Source organism: Echeneis naucrates, chromosome 7 (assembly GCF_900963305.1).
Source record: "Echeneis naucrates chromosome 7, fEcheNa1.1, whole genome shotgun sequence".
NCBI lineage: Eukaryota > Metazoa > Chordata > Actinopteri > Carangiformes > Echeneidae > Echeneis > Echeneis naucrates.
Genome location: NC_042517.1, coordinates 24,337,333 through 24,354,600, shown reverse-complemented (window position 1 = coordinate 24,354,600; position 17,268 = coordinate 24,337,333). Strand labels below are relative to the sequence as shown.

At 41.1% G+C, this 17,268-nt stretch overlaps 1 protein-coding gene across 3 annotated transcripts in view; it reads right to left on the bottom strand.

The window, feature by feature from the left end:
* lamb2 (laminin, beta 2 (laminin S)) overlaps nucleotides 1-17,268 on the bottom strand; it is a 44,308-nt gene that overhangs the window by 8,146 nt on the left and 18,894 nt on the right. For 2 of the 3 annotated variants that reach the window (XM_029506666.1, XM_029506668.1), the window contains 21 exons: nucleotides 16,566-16,639; nucleotides 16,222-16,410; nucleotides 14,602-14,665; nucleotides 11,196-11,398; nucleotides 10,933-11,053; nucleotides 10,493-10,681; nucleotides 10,030-10,209; nucleotides 9,122-9,234; nucleotides 7,922-8,001; nucleotides 7,044-7,179; nucleotides 6,788-6,946; nucleotides 6,113-6,240; nucleotides 5,858-5,990; nucleotides 5,582-5,774; nucleotides 4,999-5,142; nucleotides 3,659-3,890; nucleotides 3,208-3,377; nucleotides 2,349-2,384; nucleotides 612-836; nucleotides 316-533; nucleotides 117-213 (listed from right to left, as the gene is read on the bottom strand). In XM_029506666.1, coding sequence (XP_029362526.1) covers nucleotides 117-213; nucleotides 316-533; nucleotides 612-836; nucleotides 2,349-2,384; nucleotides 3,208-3,377; nucleotides 3,659-3,890; nucleotides 4,999-5,142; nucleotides 5,582-5,774; nucleotides 5,858-5,990; nucleotides 6,113-6,240; nucleotides 6,788-6,946; nucleotides 7,044-7,179; nucleotides 7,922-8,001; nucleotides 9,122-9,234; nucleotides 10,030-10,209; nucleotides 10,493-10,681; nucleotides 10,933-11,053; nucleotides 11,196-11,398; nucleotides 14,602-14,665; nucleotides 16,222-16,410; nucleotides 16,566-16,639 — 3,084 coding nt within the window. The remainder of the gene's footprint in view (nucleotides 1-116; nucleotides 214-315; nucleotides 534-611; nucleotides 837-2,348; nucleotides 2,385-3,207; nucleotides 3,378-3,658; nucleotides 3,891-4,998; nucleotides 5,143-5,581; nucleotides 5,775-5,857; nucleotides 5,991-6,112; nucleotides 6,241-6,787; nucleotides 6,947-7,043; nucleotides 7,180-7,921; nucleotides 8,002-9,121; nucleotides 9,235-10,029; nucleotides 10,210-10,492; nucleotides 10,682-10,932; nucleotides 11,054-11,195; nucleotides 11,399-14,601; nucleotides 14,666-16,221; nucleotides 16,411-16,565; nucleotides 16,640-17,268) is intronic. The other variant, XM_029506667.1, reaches the window with a different exon arrangement.

Genomic DNA, 17,268 nt, shown 5'->3' with positions numbered 1-17,268 from the left:
CACAACCTCACCCAAGGTGGGTTCGGCTCCAATCCGACCCCCTGAGAGTCATTCTCGAGAAATCCATTAAATGGATAATGGATGGACAGATGTATTAAAGTGCTGATATTTCTAACCTCTGCACTGCATCCCAGGGTCTCCCCAATAATTCTCCTGGCAGTCTGTGCAGGTCTTCCCTCCAAAGCCATCACGACATTGACACTGACCACTGAACTGCAAGGTAGAAATTAAGAAACAGCATCAGTGCACTTTGTGTTGTTGATCATCTGAACAAATTAACAAAGTATTTTCTAAATACACGTGAGTCTTTCATACCGCATTACATGAAGAAGTGACAGAGTTGTTGGGGTCACAGCTACAGGGTTCACAGCCCCTCCCACTTGCCAGATTCCAGTGGTTGGGGGCGCAGTGGTCACACGTCAGACCTATGACGTTGGGTAGACACTGGCACTGGCCTGTGGAACGCTGGCACACACAGTCCTGACGCTCCATACACTGGCTGCGCTCAGTACCCAGGAAGTTGCATGTACATTCTGAGGGGTTGGAGAAGTGCATGTCATCACTATGGCACTGCATCTCTAAGACACTGCTGTAATGAACACGTTACTGACTCCTGCAGTTGCGTCGAGAAGCATCTCCAAAGTAGCCGCTCTTGCAGATGCTACAGTTTGGGCCTTCACTGTTGTAGAGGCACTTCCTGCACTCTCCAGTCTGCCTGTCACACGCATCCATGTCCGACATGTCTATGTTGTTGTTGCACTGACACTGCTGACAGCGCCCTCCAGGCTGGGATGGGTTACCGTAGTATCCTGGTGCACATTCATCACATCGAGCACCTACATTTAGTGAAAAGAGAAGAGATTTAAACAACATGGCGACAGCAGAGAGCTGGAAAGACATTTGGCAGTGGTATGACTATTTTTGTTTGAACTGAAATATATTTGCGTTAAGAATCTGTGAAGTGTAGAAAACAGCAGGAATGGGAAATAGTTAAAATCACCAGGTCATTAAACATGTTTGTCTACGATTTAGCTTAAACCGTTTCTGCAAAGCATGAACAGTGTTATATCAACACAGCGATGCTAAAATCAGTTTTGTTACTCATCACCAAGTGATATTTGGTTAACCTTTCTCATGAGTTAAGTGTGTTTGCTGTCACATTCTCAGAAAATCTATTATGTACTACAGTAGAGTCACAGTTCTGGATTCATTCACCATGACATATTATTACACCAGTTTTTACTTTAGTTTCCTGTCCATATTGATTTTAAATAGTAAAAATCTAACATGTTTTTAAATGACTTGATGGTCTTACTCTGGCATGTCTGTCCCTCTTTATGAGCCATTGCTGCTTAGTTCAAAGGACTTAAGCTTCTGAGGTCTAAGGACTAAAATCTTCAGGGAGCCAGATGTTACTCTTTGCTGAGCACCTGAAACAGTCTCCCGAGGACCTGAATGTGACCTGAATGCAGCTGGATGTGCTAAAATCTTTAAATATACCATGCATCTCTTTGACCTAGCTTTTTATATCTTAGTCATTGCTGACTTCTTTAATTTAATTCATTTAGTTCATTGTAACTATGTTGTAAATTGTATTTTATCATCTTTTTATCACTTGTTCTTATATGGCTGTTTTGTGGTCTGTTTATCTTAATGTCGCCTGTAAAGCCCTAACCCGTGAGAAGAAGGTTAAATGGATAGCAGGGATGAGAGCAAAGGAACAAAGTGAAGATATACAGAAGGGTTGGAATTTGGTAGAGAGTAAATGAAGACTACAGTTTCTTTTGGTCAGCTAGATCCCGTTTGTTGTGCTTTTGAAAGTGCCCGGTTGCTCGATTTGACGACAGAGCCACAGGGAGAGAGTGGAGGGCCAGTAGCCTTCAGCACTCCCTACTGGGCTCAATCTGAAAAGCCAGGCTGGTTAAAAAACGTGACGTCGGTCTGCATGTGTTGACTTTCACTGTACAACATCCGCAAATAAAGATGAAGAGTTAACTGAGTCACAGAGTGACCCAGACTGAGGCCTCAACACCTGTGCATAAACACACATTTCTCTCTTTTCTTATTTTTAAGTGCAAATATTTTCAACGTGGAACACATAACTTTTTGACACAACTAAACCGTACTAAATCTGGGTCAGGTCCTTGTGTTCCAAACATTTATACTGAGCTGATTAAAAAAATAATAATCACTTAAATTTAAATGGGATTTCTGTCATACAGAGCACACATAAGCAGGGGTGCACTGTGGCACAGCACCATTGATGGGGGGGTGCTGAAGCCATGCATGGGTGGGGTTGGTGGAAGGGACAGGAGTGGATGGGATGGGGCTGAACCATCATTACTCACGCTTAAAAATGGTCACCCCGGAGCGTTTAACAATCCCTGTGCCAATAATACAGGGGAGGGAGGAAATAACAGGTTACCATTCACCAGAGCCCGATGAGAGACATCATGCTCAGCTCATTTAGATGTTCAGAACAGCCCTGCAGGAGGAAATAATCTCAGTGGTTGACGCAGAGGTGATAACATTTCTTGCACCTGAGTGCATGACTAAATTTGTTATGATATTCATCAACTACCAGAATATTCAGATCTCATACTCTTGGTGCTTTTAATCTCCGACTGTCTTTACTTCTTGTCTTCAGGCATTGCCAACCTGGGGGCTGGGGCCCGTCAGGGGGCAGAGTCATGAGACCTCTACTTTCAGTTGAATTTGTTGTTTTGTTTTACTGTTCATATCAAACACTGAGGTTATTTATAATGTGACAGCTCTTTCTTTAGGCAGTATTACACTCTGCTACAAACAACATGCACTGAAACAAAGTAAGGTATATTGCAAAGTTTTCATTTGATATATAGCAGGCATCTTTCAGCTTTAAGTGAGGCTTGTGCAGAATTATGCTTTTTATCCACTCCAATAAGGTCTTACAAAACATTTTTACAATAATGCTTTCAAAATAAAATACTGAGGCAAAAATGGCACTTCTAAGGGGAGCACAATGAAGCAGCATTACTGCGTTCAACATGTGGCATGTTTGAAAGTGTCACAGATCAGTTATAATTTATGGATCCTATGTGGAGTCAGTTGCCACAACAAACACATACAGACATGCCCTCATAATTTCATCAGCGACTCCTTCTGACGAATGAGCATTGGTAAAACAGGAGGGAAAGACAGAGATGACGGTTGTAACAGGATGTTTACCTGTGTAGCCTAGGTTACAGTTGCAGATTATTTGACTGTTACGGCTGTCCTTGTAACAGGATGCTGCGAAATGACGCCCACTGTTTGGCCCATCCGGACATGGGCACGGTCGGCACTGACCACCCGATGCTACGCCCAGCACTGGGTTACCATAGTAACCATTGGCACACCTACAGAGATGACAGTTAAAAGTGACAAGATGAGGTGACAAGGTGAAAGCACAACATGCCAGAAGAGTGCAGCTGAAAATTGTCCTGTTCAGTTTTGACTGTGCCATACTTCAAGTTCAGCTAAGAATCAATAGCCATTGTTGTTTGTGTCGTTGTCTTGAGTTTATATTCTGTGTTTGCTCCTATTTCTGTTTCATTTTCAAATTTCATTTGTGAAAGAAATAGTATGGTATCTTATCTATCATGTGTAAATCTCGATCTTCCTCCTGCTGGATCATCACCTTTCACACTTGTCTCCCCCAGTGTTGTCCCTGCAGTTGATGCAGGCTCCGGTTCTCTGGTCACACTGGTCTGCATGTCCATTACACTGGCACGGTCGGCAGCTAGGGAAGCCCCAGTGACCTGCCTGGCATCCATCACAGCGCTGACCAAATGCTCCTGGACGGCACTGGCACTGTCCAGTGAACTTGTCACAGAGACGAGTCACAGAGCCCTCCAAACTGCAGCCGCAGGCTGCAAAGGCAGCAGAAGAAGAGGGGGAGGAGAATAGGATAGGAAGAGATGAAGCAGAGAAGGAGTCAAGAGGAGAAAGAGAAAAGAAAAGAAAGATAAACATTTATAGCTTACTGGATTTAAACTAGGGCTGTCAAACGATTAAAATTTTAATCTGATTAATCTCATGACACAATTTAAATCAATCTGGATTAATATTCATTCATTATTGATATGGTTTTTCATCGCAGGGACTGCAATATATAAATACTTAACGTGTTTATTTAAACCAAAGAGCAGATGTGGTGTCCAGATTGCAATGTATAACTAAAAAAACATACCAAAAACACATTTAGCACTTTTTTTTGTGAACAAACAAATAGCCACATTAATGTGGCCCTCTTATTCATCTTTTAGCCAACTGCTGAGACAGACTCACTTGTTTACTTGTATATTGGAGAGGAGGGCTGACTGCTTCTTATGTACAATGTTACCTGTAATGACGACAGTTTTTCATGGCTTTCTGAATGAGCTGATGACCACTACTGACCACCTCTCCAGGGGACAGTCCTGATAACTAATGCTAAGCTTTGCTCTGTACTGCCTGCTGTCATCTTGACAGCAACTCGGCTATGACAAATTTCATTAGCATGCTGCCTGATAGGCATCACCAGAGACGTTTTTTTTTATCAAATTAAATCATGCAAATCTGGATTAAAGCTTTCATTTTGACAGCCCTAGTTTAAACTAATTCTTTCTGGCCGTGATCACAGAGACAGAAATGGAAACTCATCAGATTATGACTGTGAGCTCAGCTGATTTATTCCAAAAACAAAGAATTTAATTTCACTATAGAACTCACCAAAACTATCAATCTTAGCATCAAAGAGTTCAGTGAAACTACTTTATTATCTTTGTACTATCTGTAGAAGTGCAAAGATCTAACCAAGCCCTTCCACAGAAATGTTGCTTTTCCAGCAAATTTTAATAGTTGAAAAACAGCTTGAAAAACAAACAAAATGAATGGTGCAGTAATATGGAAAAAAATGAATATGTGACAACCTAAACTGGTCTCAAGTGAATCAATAGTGCCTCCACTGTAAAACTAGCGGAATCTAAAGTTTCTCACCGACGCAGCCCAACGGTCCAAAGCCGTAAGTTCCTGGAGCACACTGGTCACAGCGCCGACCAATCACATTGGGCTTGCAATGACACTGGCCACCGCGGGCATCACACATGGAGCTGACAGACCCCTGAGGATCGCACTTACAGGCTGGAGGAGGAAAGAGAAGCACATTGATCCGGTCTGTAAACCCTGACATCAGTGAACATCCTGCTCACTGCTGCATCTTAAAATCAAACTGAACTTCACTGCATTGACACAGAGGAATTGTTTTGGGCATTACCAACTCCTCTATTGTTCTAATGCATTGTATAACTGAGTGCTGGGATGTTTCAACAATATACAATTCATTGTGCACATGTTGTATTCTGCTCCTAAAGCAGAGACTGATGAGCAGAGCTCGTATTAATTATCATCATTAATTATCATTAATTATCATCATTCTGCTCTACCAAAGTGAAGCTTCATTTTCTGGCTTGTTTATGGCATCTATGCTCATTGGCAGTGGTTTTGCTGTAATTTTAGTGACTGTAGCCGCCTGCAATACAAACAACGTCACTGTCACTCTAAAGCCTCTTTCTTCACTCACGCAGAGCCCCATCGTTAATGATGGCCGACATGCTGGTGATCAGCTTGGCACAAGTGTCACTCATCAGTGGGCGGGCCACGCTCTTCGCCCCTTCATGGCAGCGGTACCGTTCATACGTCTGCTTTCTGATATTTGAGGCTGGATCGCCCGCATTGAACATCTCCATGTAGGAGTGGCGCGGCATCAGGGCAATCTGGAGAGGAACGGGAAGGAGATGTTTGAGTGTGGAAGGACAACAACAACTTATTCCTAACTCAGATGGAAAAAGAATCTCACTGAGTCCACAAGGAGAATAGCATTGGCTGCTCCGTTGAGGATGCTGTTGGCATCCTGATAGCGTACAAACTCAAAGCGCAGAGTGTAAGTCACACCTCTCTCCAGACACACAGGCTGAGGGGGGACCACAAACCTGCAGCAAATACAATTAGCACGCATTTTACAATCAGTGATTATGTACAGTATGATTGAGAGTGTGTGTGTGTGTGTGTGTGTGTGTGTGTGTGTGTGTGTCGGGCTGTTTGAACCACAGACCTGACTCCAGCCGGCAGAGAGACAGTGAGTCTGTCATCATTTGGGATGGTGTTTCCACATGGGCTGCTGGTCGGTATCGGCCCTGGGCGGACCACTGTTATTCGCACCTCCTCCCAGTCCCGTGGCATCTAGAAAAAATATGTGCATGTATGATTAAAATGTGGCCAGAAACTACAGATTGCAAAATATGAGTATGAATATTTTTCCATGAGAAATCAAGCAGAAAAGCTTTGGTAAATGGTTAGGACACAGCAAAACACACGCAACGATGAACGTATCACGTATGGAAATGATTTATAGTCAAAGAGCTAAAACCTGCTAAATCTGCAGCATGTTCCAGAGTGAGCGGTGCAGGGAAATCTGCACGTACTCGAAGGAATAGTTGTGACAGTGTCAAGCCACTGTGTTAAATAGCTAGAGCATCATAAAACAAAGCATAGAAACAGGGGTAACACTTTCTCCAAAGGTAACGAAATCTGCTTGCCAGCACTTCTAAATCATAAACCAGCATGTTATACTACGCAAGTAGAAGAGGAAGGATTGGTGGTTTTATGGAGACACAGTTTGGCAGATAACTAGCAGAAAAAGTGTCTCAGCGACATGTTCACAAAATGTTTTGACTGGGGGAGTCTCTGACTGAAAAAGATAATGCATGAAAATGAGAAAAGCACAGACCTGCGCCTCGTAGCGAATAAGCAAGTCATATTCCATGGAGTAGGGGATGTCACTGATGAAGAAGTCCAGGCTGCCACCCTCAGGTACTCGGGCGAATCCAATGCCCGTCCAAGAGGCAGGACGACCGAGCTGGTGCTCCCTGGTCTCCAGCACACAACCCTGAAAATATTCATATACATGTTTAATTAGGTTTTCATGTTAAAGCCACAGACTTCAAATGATGCCAGCATGTACGAAGAGATACAGTGTGCCTCACCTGTCCCATTTTGGCCCACTCCGCTTCATAAAGGAGGTGATCCAGAGCCATGAAGAAATAGCCAGACTCCACCTGTGTGCACTGCCGTCCTGTCATGTGACTACGGCAGTGACACTGACCGCTCTCCATGGAGCAGCTGCAGAGGAAATAAAGTGCTTAGTTATTATTTGAGAAGAAAAAGACTTATGGCTAAAATATCACTTTCTTTTGCCAAGATTGAGACTCTACAGGTATGCCAAATACTAGAACTAACCTGCTTATTTGCTCACAGTGACAGTAAAAACGTGCCGATGATTGGCAGATACATGCTCAATGAATTAATTGCCATCAAGTTAGCATTATCATTTTACCACAGTAAAAACACAAAGTGCACCTGAAATTCATGAGTATGTTTTTATATTGCTCATGAACCACAGACTTTGAACTGATGATGGCGCTGTTTGAAAAGTTAAAGAATGACCTCAGTCATTACAATTCACCTACAGGAGGAGAGAAATAATGCCTTTGGTAACACTGTGCAGCTGCACAGGGAGATTTAGTGCTTGTTGTGGGTTAGTGTGTATCAAAAAAGAGTCAGAGCTGAAACTCTTCCAAAACCTAGCTCATCAGATGATCAGATTCTTGGATACACCATCTGTATGAATCTGTATTTGAAAAGCATCTTAATCTGGCTCATTTTTAAATTGTGATGGCAAAACAGGAAACATCATGTGCTAATGGCAGAGGAGATTAACTGAAGAATGAAGGTATAGCAGATTACTACACCAGAGAAATCAGCCTCTCTGATGCCAGTAAAGAAAAGCATCTCTGAGATTCCATGCAGGACCGCCTTGACTGACTTATTTGCAAGTCAGGACTGAAGCCACAGCACCACTCACTGATTGTCCAGAGATCCTCCGATGTCACACTCGCAGCCTCTGCAGCCGTTCAGGTCGTGGCTCAGTGCCCAGTGCTCTGGCTAGAGAGAGGAGGACAGACAGAGGACAAAGCGATTTACAGACAGATGGTTACGTCCAGAGACATGATGCATCACCTTCTGTGTGATTCTAGAATGAGGGGAACTTGTCGATACGTATGAGGCAGCATTTTGCTTTGACGTTTTGGAGGATGCGTTCATATCTGCCACATGTTGTTATTTCTCCATTAGTGTTGAATCAAATTCTGGTCACTTTCATACATTATTTACATCAGATGTGTCCAGAGCTACTGGCCGGCATGTTTTGGATGTCACCCTGCTCCAGCACACCTGATTCAAATGATCAGCTCGTCATCGAGCTCTGCTGAGGTCTGATAAGGAGCCACTGAGCCACACAGTTCAAATTTCTGGAAGAGCCGTCTAATCATCTGTTTGCAGTGATACCAGTGTAATGTTTCTTACCAGCCTGTTAGACGTCACAGCTATCTGGAACACTAACATGAGAAACACTTATGTGACTCATCAATGAAACTTTGCGTGCTCTGTAATACTGGGCATATCATCTCTATACCTCTACTGCAGTGAGAGAAAGGTAAGTTTTCTCTTCTTAGTATGATTCCAACTGTTGATGTTTCACACGGATGATAGGATCCACTTTCAGAATAGGTCCAGGTCCTGACCATTTTAGGTCTGCTGTAACCCACACCAACCGGACAAGCCTGAAATCCCTGTGCTAATTTTAGACACTGAGCCCAGGAAGGAGCTCACATTCCTGCCTACACTATTCCTGGTTGAGTAGCTTTGGGACAAGAGGTTGAATTATAGCTGGAAGCTTGACTACCTCACATCTCTGGCTGCTGGGCAGAGGGTGAGAGATAAACAAGAGAAAGAAACAGTGGGAAGTGTAATATTGTGCTGAGGAATTGAATTCTGGCCTTATGCTTAAAGCTAATTGTATCAAAAAAAAAAAAAAAGATAAAGTGACAGGTATAAAAAGAACAGACAGTCCACAGGTAGAATATCAGCAAAACAGGCTTGATGAATAAATCATACATGTGTGTGGTGGGTGACTTGTTTAATGTCACATTAATAAATTACTGACTGCCATAGAGAGAAAATAAGTTCTAAAAAAATTTATAATATTTTTCCACTTTTGCCTTACCAGACATTGATCACAGCTGCGTCCAGTCACAAGACGCTTGCAGAAGCAGTCTCCACTGACAGGGTCACACTGTGAACTGCCTGACACGGTTCCTCTGTTGTCACACCAGCAAGCTGGAGAGCGGAGGGCAAAACCAATCGGGCTTTTAGGAATTCTGCTTTTATGGTTTTTCTTTTTGCCATAAAACAAGGCAAATCACTGTATTACACATCAGGTACATAACGGTCTAATTCAAAACAAACCAAACAAAAAATAAGAGTGAAAATAGATAAAAAAATAACACACATCCATCCACACACACAATAGATACATTAAAATAAATGTATAAAAACAAAACAATAATAGTACATTATATGTACGTATAAATACACACAGACCCATATATGACTACAGACATAAATAAACCTCTATGAAATGGTAAAACAAACATAAATAAACTGGGAAAATTTGAGTGGTATTAGTATCTGGTCAGGAAGGAAATTTTCTTTTTCCGAGCAAAATGCGCCAAAAGGTAATTTAAGGACCAATAATTGAAGTCCTCCCTTGGCAGAGGCTTTTTGGGGCTGAGAAGAAGACCTGCATAGCCTGGTCAGGCCTGGAAAAATGCAGGTTTTTGTTTGTATTTCCAGATAATTCATCAACAAAGTTGCTAGAACTGAGAACCAAACAAGGGTAATGTCAATATGACATTATTGAGGTTAGAAACGGTGTATAGTAACATGATTTATCAGGTATGAGGTCCCTATAAAGTATTTAAAGTAGCAATCAGCCTGATGTGAATGAATAATTGCAATGTGCAAATAGAGAAGAAAGTTTCAGAATTGCTGAAGAACCTCTGACACAACATGGACAAACGGGGTCTGCATTTGTTGTATGTTTGTGTGAGCTTTAAAAAGGTGTGCACTCACGTTGGCAACCTTGAGGATTTTCAGCGCTCAGGCCAAAGAAGCCAGGTTTACACTTGTCGCAGCGCGGTCCTTCCACGTTGGCCTTGCAACGACACTGACCTCCCACCATGCCGAGGGACGTGTCAGTATGGCTGTCACACATCCCCCCGTTCAAAGAACCATCTGGGTCACAGTCACAAGCTACAGGGTAGAGAGGTGGAGGGGTGATTTTTTTAAATTCATTAGTTGGAGTTAAACTGGCAAATTGTGTTGTGTTGACTGGAAGGAGGAATATCTTCTCTTTGCAATGAAGCTGTAAGGTATAGGGAACTCTACTTGGATCATTTTGACATTCTATATGACTTCAACTATAAGAAAATCTAATAAAGATAATATCCCAGAGGCTTCTGGAGTTAAAAGCAGCAGCGGCCACACATTTTTTCTTTCAATAATTCTTTAATAATGCACACAATCACACACTCACCTATGCAAACTTGTGGGTCCCTTATATCTTTGAAGGGGTCTTTGTAATAGAAAGGTTTGCAGGTCTCACAGTTGCGTCCCATGGTGTTGTGCTGACAGTCATCGCACACTCCTCCGCTGACATTACCCGTGGCCAAATACGCAGCCATGTCAAAGTGGCACTGAGTGGAGTGTCCGTTACAGTTACACTCTGGAAAACAGGTAATTGGTTCAAATTTATTAGTCATCACTCCACAAGCATGTATATCTGCAGGTCATCTATATTTTTAAAGGTGTTAATAGCCACAATGCCTTAAAGATGCATGAACCTGCTGACAATCAACTAGAAGTTAGCATGTGACATCTTCTTCCTGAAGTGAAATGATCTTTCGGATGTTTTTTTTTTTTTTTTTTTTCCCCCCCTGCACTTTATGTCCCCCGGGCCTCCTGCTCTGGACTCACTCTTGCAGGCATTGGTGTTGCGTCCCTCAGCTGGTCTCCAGGGCAGGTCATTGTGGAAGTCATCACATTGCTCACAGTTCAAACCCTTGGTGTTGTGGTTGCACACACACCTGCCATGAACCTTTTAAAAATGGACAAGAGTACAGGAGGGTTACGGTGATGTGCACCGGGAATGAAATATTTCAGCTGATGAGGGGAGATCACAGGGATAAAACTGTGCTAGTTAAAGGTCTATGCTGTGGGGAGTTCTCACCATCACTCACCATTCCTTCTATATCGTCCCTGATGCCGTCGATGGGGGCGCATTCTGAGGCGTGGCCATAACAGAAGCAGTTTCCACGAACAACAAGCTCATATATAGCATAATAATACTTCTCCTTTATTTCTACTCTTGAGTCCAGATGGGTGTCTCCCAGTGTGTGAAGTCTGGTGAAGTTCACTCTCAGGTTAGTGATTTTCAGCTGATCTGTTGGGATAAGGGAACATGCAGAGGATGAGTGGAAGAGGAAGAGGACGTGTTCTTTTCACATCTATAGTGGAGGTTAATTTAAGTTTACTGTTATCCAAACACTGGCAATCTTCGTGTGTGAATGTATGCAGAAACCTGACTTGATGTCAAAAGTCACACATCAAATTACATAGAAGCACTTTTACCCTGAGAAGACAAAGCCAGTGCCAATAGAACATGAGAAAGCAGTGCAACAAAACAGATAAGTCATTATCATTTTAGAGGGAGCTCTGGCACTGTGTTTGAACTAAGGAATTGGCATTAACTGTTTCATTCATGATATACAATCACTGGCTTGATCATTAGCTGCATAAACAGCTATGCAAACATCTTCCGATATATATTTATTAAGAGATAGAATACACATTACGATTTTCCGATGTCTGTTCAGAAAGACAGCAGAGACTTCGCTATTTGCTGTAAACAGTTAGTTGTTTGAAAAAGGTGGAAATCCAAATCAAATAGCTCAAACTGGCAGGAAGGGAGTCATCATCCATATGACATTTGTAGGTTTTAAGTGTATTTCCAGAAGATGGAAAATCTGATGGACAGCAATGGAATTTGGTGTGGAATTGGTTCTTCCCACACAGAGATGATTAACATGGATGGAACATTCACTTCTGTTACAGTCCAGCTGTTCACCAGTAGATCTCATCACATACACGCACACACAAACCAGTACATGTCAATAAAGTTTAAAAATGACTAGAGCTGTTCTGCTCCCACAGGCCCACTCTCCCAGACCAACTGAGGAGGAAATGCCTGTGACTTCCAGTAACACTATCAGTCGGCACAGGGTTTACTCAGATTATACACTGATTGTTGTTGGTTCAAGTAGTAGGGGAACAAGTCTTTGGATTAGCAAAAGAGCCTAAAAAATGCAATGCAAATTAGCATTAACTCCCATTGCTATCAAGATATGCTATGATTAACGTTAATTATCAGTATAACACCATCAAATGCAGTCTGGAGTCTGATTTCCTCTAAATCTGAACGTTTCCATTCATTTTTCTTCCTGTGGAGCTGAAGCTGCACCAGTACAATTAGATGAATGAAATGGTACATGGAAGAATTTAGTTTCTTCCAAACTCTGACCAACTAATTTTATCCTGCTGACTTTATCTGCAGTAACAGATGGGAGCTAATCCCTGTGGTTCCCCCACAACGTTTCGCCTACTGCAGAAACAGCAGCCTGGATAACGGTCCCAGACATCAGCCAGCATTCTTCAGCAAGCCTATGGCTAAGACTGCCACTGGCACATATTACTAGCTATGTATAACTGAACACAGAACTGAGAAAGCGAGATTATGTTGTGCTTTTTACAGTTTCCAACTGATTTGGGAATTGTCCACTTTTTATTATAATGAACAAAGAGACTTATAGAACAAAAACAGACAAAAACGGAGTTGTGATGCTTTGGTACTCCATGCCAAGTGTGCATGCTGATGTTTAGCAGCTAAAATGATCAGCAAATAAACTGTAAAAAAATATCATAGATTAAAACTAATCATTGATAATTCATTACAGGACATGCCTGTGTCCCCTTGTACTTTGGAACAGCTTTCAGTAAATGCTAGGATGAACAAGCTAACACTTTCATAATAGTGCTAAGATTTTCATTTGCAAGAAATATTTAGCAAGTTGTTGGCTTTGTATTTTTACTGTGTTGTATTGCTCATTTGCAATACAACTCAAACTACATCTGATCAGTTATACAGATATTTAGAGCGAAAGAAATGCTGACACAAGAGTAAAAGTCAGAGCATTAGGATTAAGTGAGGCGTGCACTGAAAAAATGCATGCCAATTTTTTGGATTAATTGACTAATTTTGGGCAATTTAATTTATACCCTATGTTAGTCTCTATCAAAACATTTTTACTTATTTAAGTATAAAAGACTTATACAGTTCTAATAGTACTTTGGTTGACATTTCTTGGTGTTGGTGGCAAAACCTGCAATTTTGTTTGTGAAACTATTCGCTCTAAGTTGACCAATAACCACAAGAGTTCATGCACAAATTCCAAAACATGATTAGAAATTACTCAAAAGTACTGCTTATGTGGCTCTGTAAATGCTGGGAGTAAGAATGAAATCAGTTTCTTGTAGAGTGTTTGTTCTCTGCTCAGCCTTCCTGACAGACATCCTCTGAGGCTGTGGATTATCTCCAAAACACTGTCAGATCCTGGGTTGTGACTGGGGGGGGTCATGGTCTGCCAGTCACTGAGGCAGAGTATTCACTAAAAGGATGTTTGTCTTGAAGGTTAAACTCGGGGCAAAATGTAACCTTCTCTCACTCAAGTGATCAGGAAACAAACAAAAAAATCATTAATTCCTTGTCTTGACAACAGCTGGCAGTAAATAAACACTGTTCAGCTGTGGGGGGGAGTCAGAGGTTGACATGCAGGCCTGTTACATCCAGATATTTAACAAGAGAACAAGTCAACCTCTGCTGCTGCATAGAAAATTCAACACAGGTTTCTGGGAAACACGAGGGGCAGGACACTGAGGCTGTGAGAGAAACAGCTGCTTTTCACATCACTCCATGCCTTCTACGCAGCAGGTCAATTTTTCACACCCCAGAGAGACAGGCTGTTTAAGTTTTTAATGTGTCACAGCTGGATGACAACAGCTAACTGTGTTTCATGTAAAGTGACAAATGTGAATACAACTTGGACATGAACATGATGGAATTTTCTGAGGAGTAAATTTGGAATAGTATGATTTATTTCATGATATCTTTTCAGTTAACAGCTTACTTGCACAAGAGGCACAAGTTGTGTGTGTGTTGTAGCCTCGTCAGATTTGACAATAACCCCTGAAAGAAAGGAAAACCTCTTGCCACACAGTTACATCAGCACAACAAAATGGGCTGCTGTAATGTATCTATTTGCTAATATTCTTCTTATTGTTGTTGTTATTTATTATTGTTATTGTTATCATTTTTTCATCATCAAAGCCATCACAAAGAGGAGCGTGAACAGGTCATCATGTTTGTCTAAAAAAAAATTCAAACAGTTTTGACTGTCACAGTGTCGTGAAATTAGGCTGCTGTTGAAAAACCTAAGTCAAACCCAATCACTTGTAAGGTCAGTGTGCTAAAATGAGAACTTCAGTGGAAATTGAGTGGCTGTAAAGCTCGTGTGTGTGTGTGTAACCTACTCTGGATGCTTGGGCTGTATGGATCTTCAATCCTGATGGCTGGATCCAACACTCTGTAGATGACCTATGTCAGGGAATCATTAATATGAAAACACATTACATAGACTTGAACTGTTAAATGAAATGTGTCGATTAGGGATGTAACAGTAAGCTAAATTCACAGTTTGGCATGTGCTTCGGTTTTGAAAACACAGTTCCGTACATTTTCAGTACTTAAAAATGCAAAAAAAAAAAAAAAGTGATACAATTTTTAATTTATTGTCAAATTGAAAATATAAAACATAACCCAATTCCCTGAACAAAGAATGGTTAATTTTAAATTAAAACATACCTGGATCTAGAGAGGAAAATAAAAATAAGTAATAAAATAAAGACCAATTAAAGTGCAGCATGCTGAAAATACTGTTAGCATTTTCAACTTCACATTCAAACTGCTCCATTACATAAAAAAAAAACCTCTTTGGCTTTACTATACATGTTGAAGTTAACTTGAAATCTTACACACATGCTTAATTCTTCAATGTGGAAAGCACAGAAAATAGGAGCCTCGTGCTCCTTTGTGCTAATGCAAGGTGCTAAAATGAATTTCCAGATGGCAATTTATTCTACTAAAGTTAGAATAGGTTGTTAGCAGTGGCGTCTGGTGCTAAAAACGTTTTGGGGGGGCGCAATTCACCTTTGAATACATAGGGGTGTGACAGTACACAGAAGTCACGGTTCGGTACGAGTTTGGTCCAATGGGGTAAAAATGAACTTAGAAAATAATATTTTGGTCCTCTTATTTTGAAAAATGTGAGCATCCAGCAATGGTTCATTGTTCATAACTTTTAGTGAAGCAGTTCAGTGATGCTGCAGTGAAAGAAGAAAACTGTACATAAAGTAGGGATGTAACATTTTAACAAGACCTTTTGGATTGTTTTTTTCTTCCTGGTTTGGGTTCAGTTTGTTTTAAACATTAGAGGGAAGAAAAACATTTTAACATTATTGGCAAAGATAACGTTCCTTCATTTCAGATATTTGATAAAATACAAAATCGGGGAATGAATTGTCGAATCACATTAGACAAAAAAAAAACACAGATACTGATTGCTGATTCACTGCTGATGTTTCTTGGATGCATATGGGATGCACACAGCTGCGTCTTGTGAAGAATCTAATTCAAACCAATTAAAGGTCAGGTCACATGCTTATCAAATGTCGGAAGGCTTACACTGGATTCTGTTTTACCAGCGTCCTTTACTTCAGGAAATTAATAAATTAACACCATCTTTTAATAATTATTTGCATCCTACAGCATTTTTGTTTTTCTTTAGATTTTCATGGGGGCGGTTTTTCTAAAATCTGCTGTTCATTTCAAATGCAGGCTCTGTTTAACAACAGTCAAACTGGAAACTGGAGTGTGAGCTTTAAAGGAGTCATTGAACCTTAGGCCAATTTGCATATATGCTTCTTACAAAGAGTTACTCAAGGATCAATCCAACACCTGAGTATGTATCTACACAGTCTGGCCGGCTCTTCCCACTTCAACATTTACTTTAATATAGTATATTTATTTGTGCACAAAAATGAAGTGTATGTTGCGCAGCTTGATTAAACTTTCATTCTCCACATTTTTCTTACCTCTCCCTCTGTGGATGGTTCAATGTCCGAATAACGCGACTCACAAATGACATCATTAATGCTGTGTAAAGGACCGAGGGAGACCCCTGGAAATATGGCAGCACAGTCGTGAGCGAAGTAACGATAGACCTGCCAGGTCCGAGCAAAATCTGCAGACCGTTCGATCACCATGGCTGCTGGACGGAACGTCTACGGAACAGGAGACACAAACTGTCTGCAACATATCTTCTTGCAAAGTTGCCTATTTCTTTTAGCAGGATTAGAATAAGAAAGCACAACACAAATCCTTATTTTCTGCTGCTTGTAGATAAAGGAGAAACTGATAAAACTTCAGGAGCTTTTACCTTGAAGGTCATAATCAAGTGAGTAAAATGAAACTCTGCTTCCAAATCCAGTTGGATGAAGACCTCCGACTTTCCTGGGTGAGAGGGACACACAGAGACAAAGAAAGAGTTGTGATGTTTGTGCATTTTGCATCTTTTATTGTACATTCATTGTATACAAATTTTGATGTTTTGGCAAGATAATTTTTTCTCGGTCATTCTCTTTTGGAGGACGAGTACAGAGGTTATCAGCAGTAAATGAAGTTGCAACCGTGTATTTGGCTTGAGAAATGGCATCTTGACAGGAAAACACATTCAGCCTTAGCAGGAAAAATGGAGCGAGCCAGTTGGAAAGGCCCACCCACTTCTTTGGTTGTGGAAGAGTAATATTCGGAAAGGCCACTTTATTCCAAGGGCCTCTTTCACTCGTGCTCTGTTTTGTTATAATTGTAAAGCCACGTGAGTTCCCTATTATCCATTTGTATCTTAGAACTAACCAGTCTATGACCCAGTAACTTTTTAAATAGTGACATCATGTAAAGCCACAACACAGCTCTCTCAATAACACAATCAAATTAAAATCTTAATCCCATCCATGCAACCTGGGAAATAATCTTTTATAACTTGCAGGTAATTAAAGTGTGCATGTATGTGCCACTCTCCCAGGAATTATAGTCACTGAAAAAGAAGTTCTTATAAAGGAAGTTCTCAGCCACTGTTTATC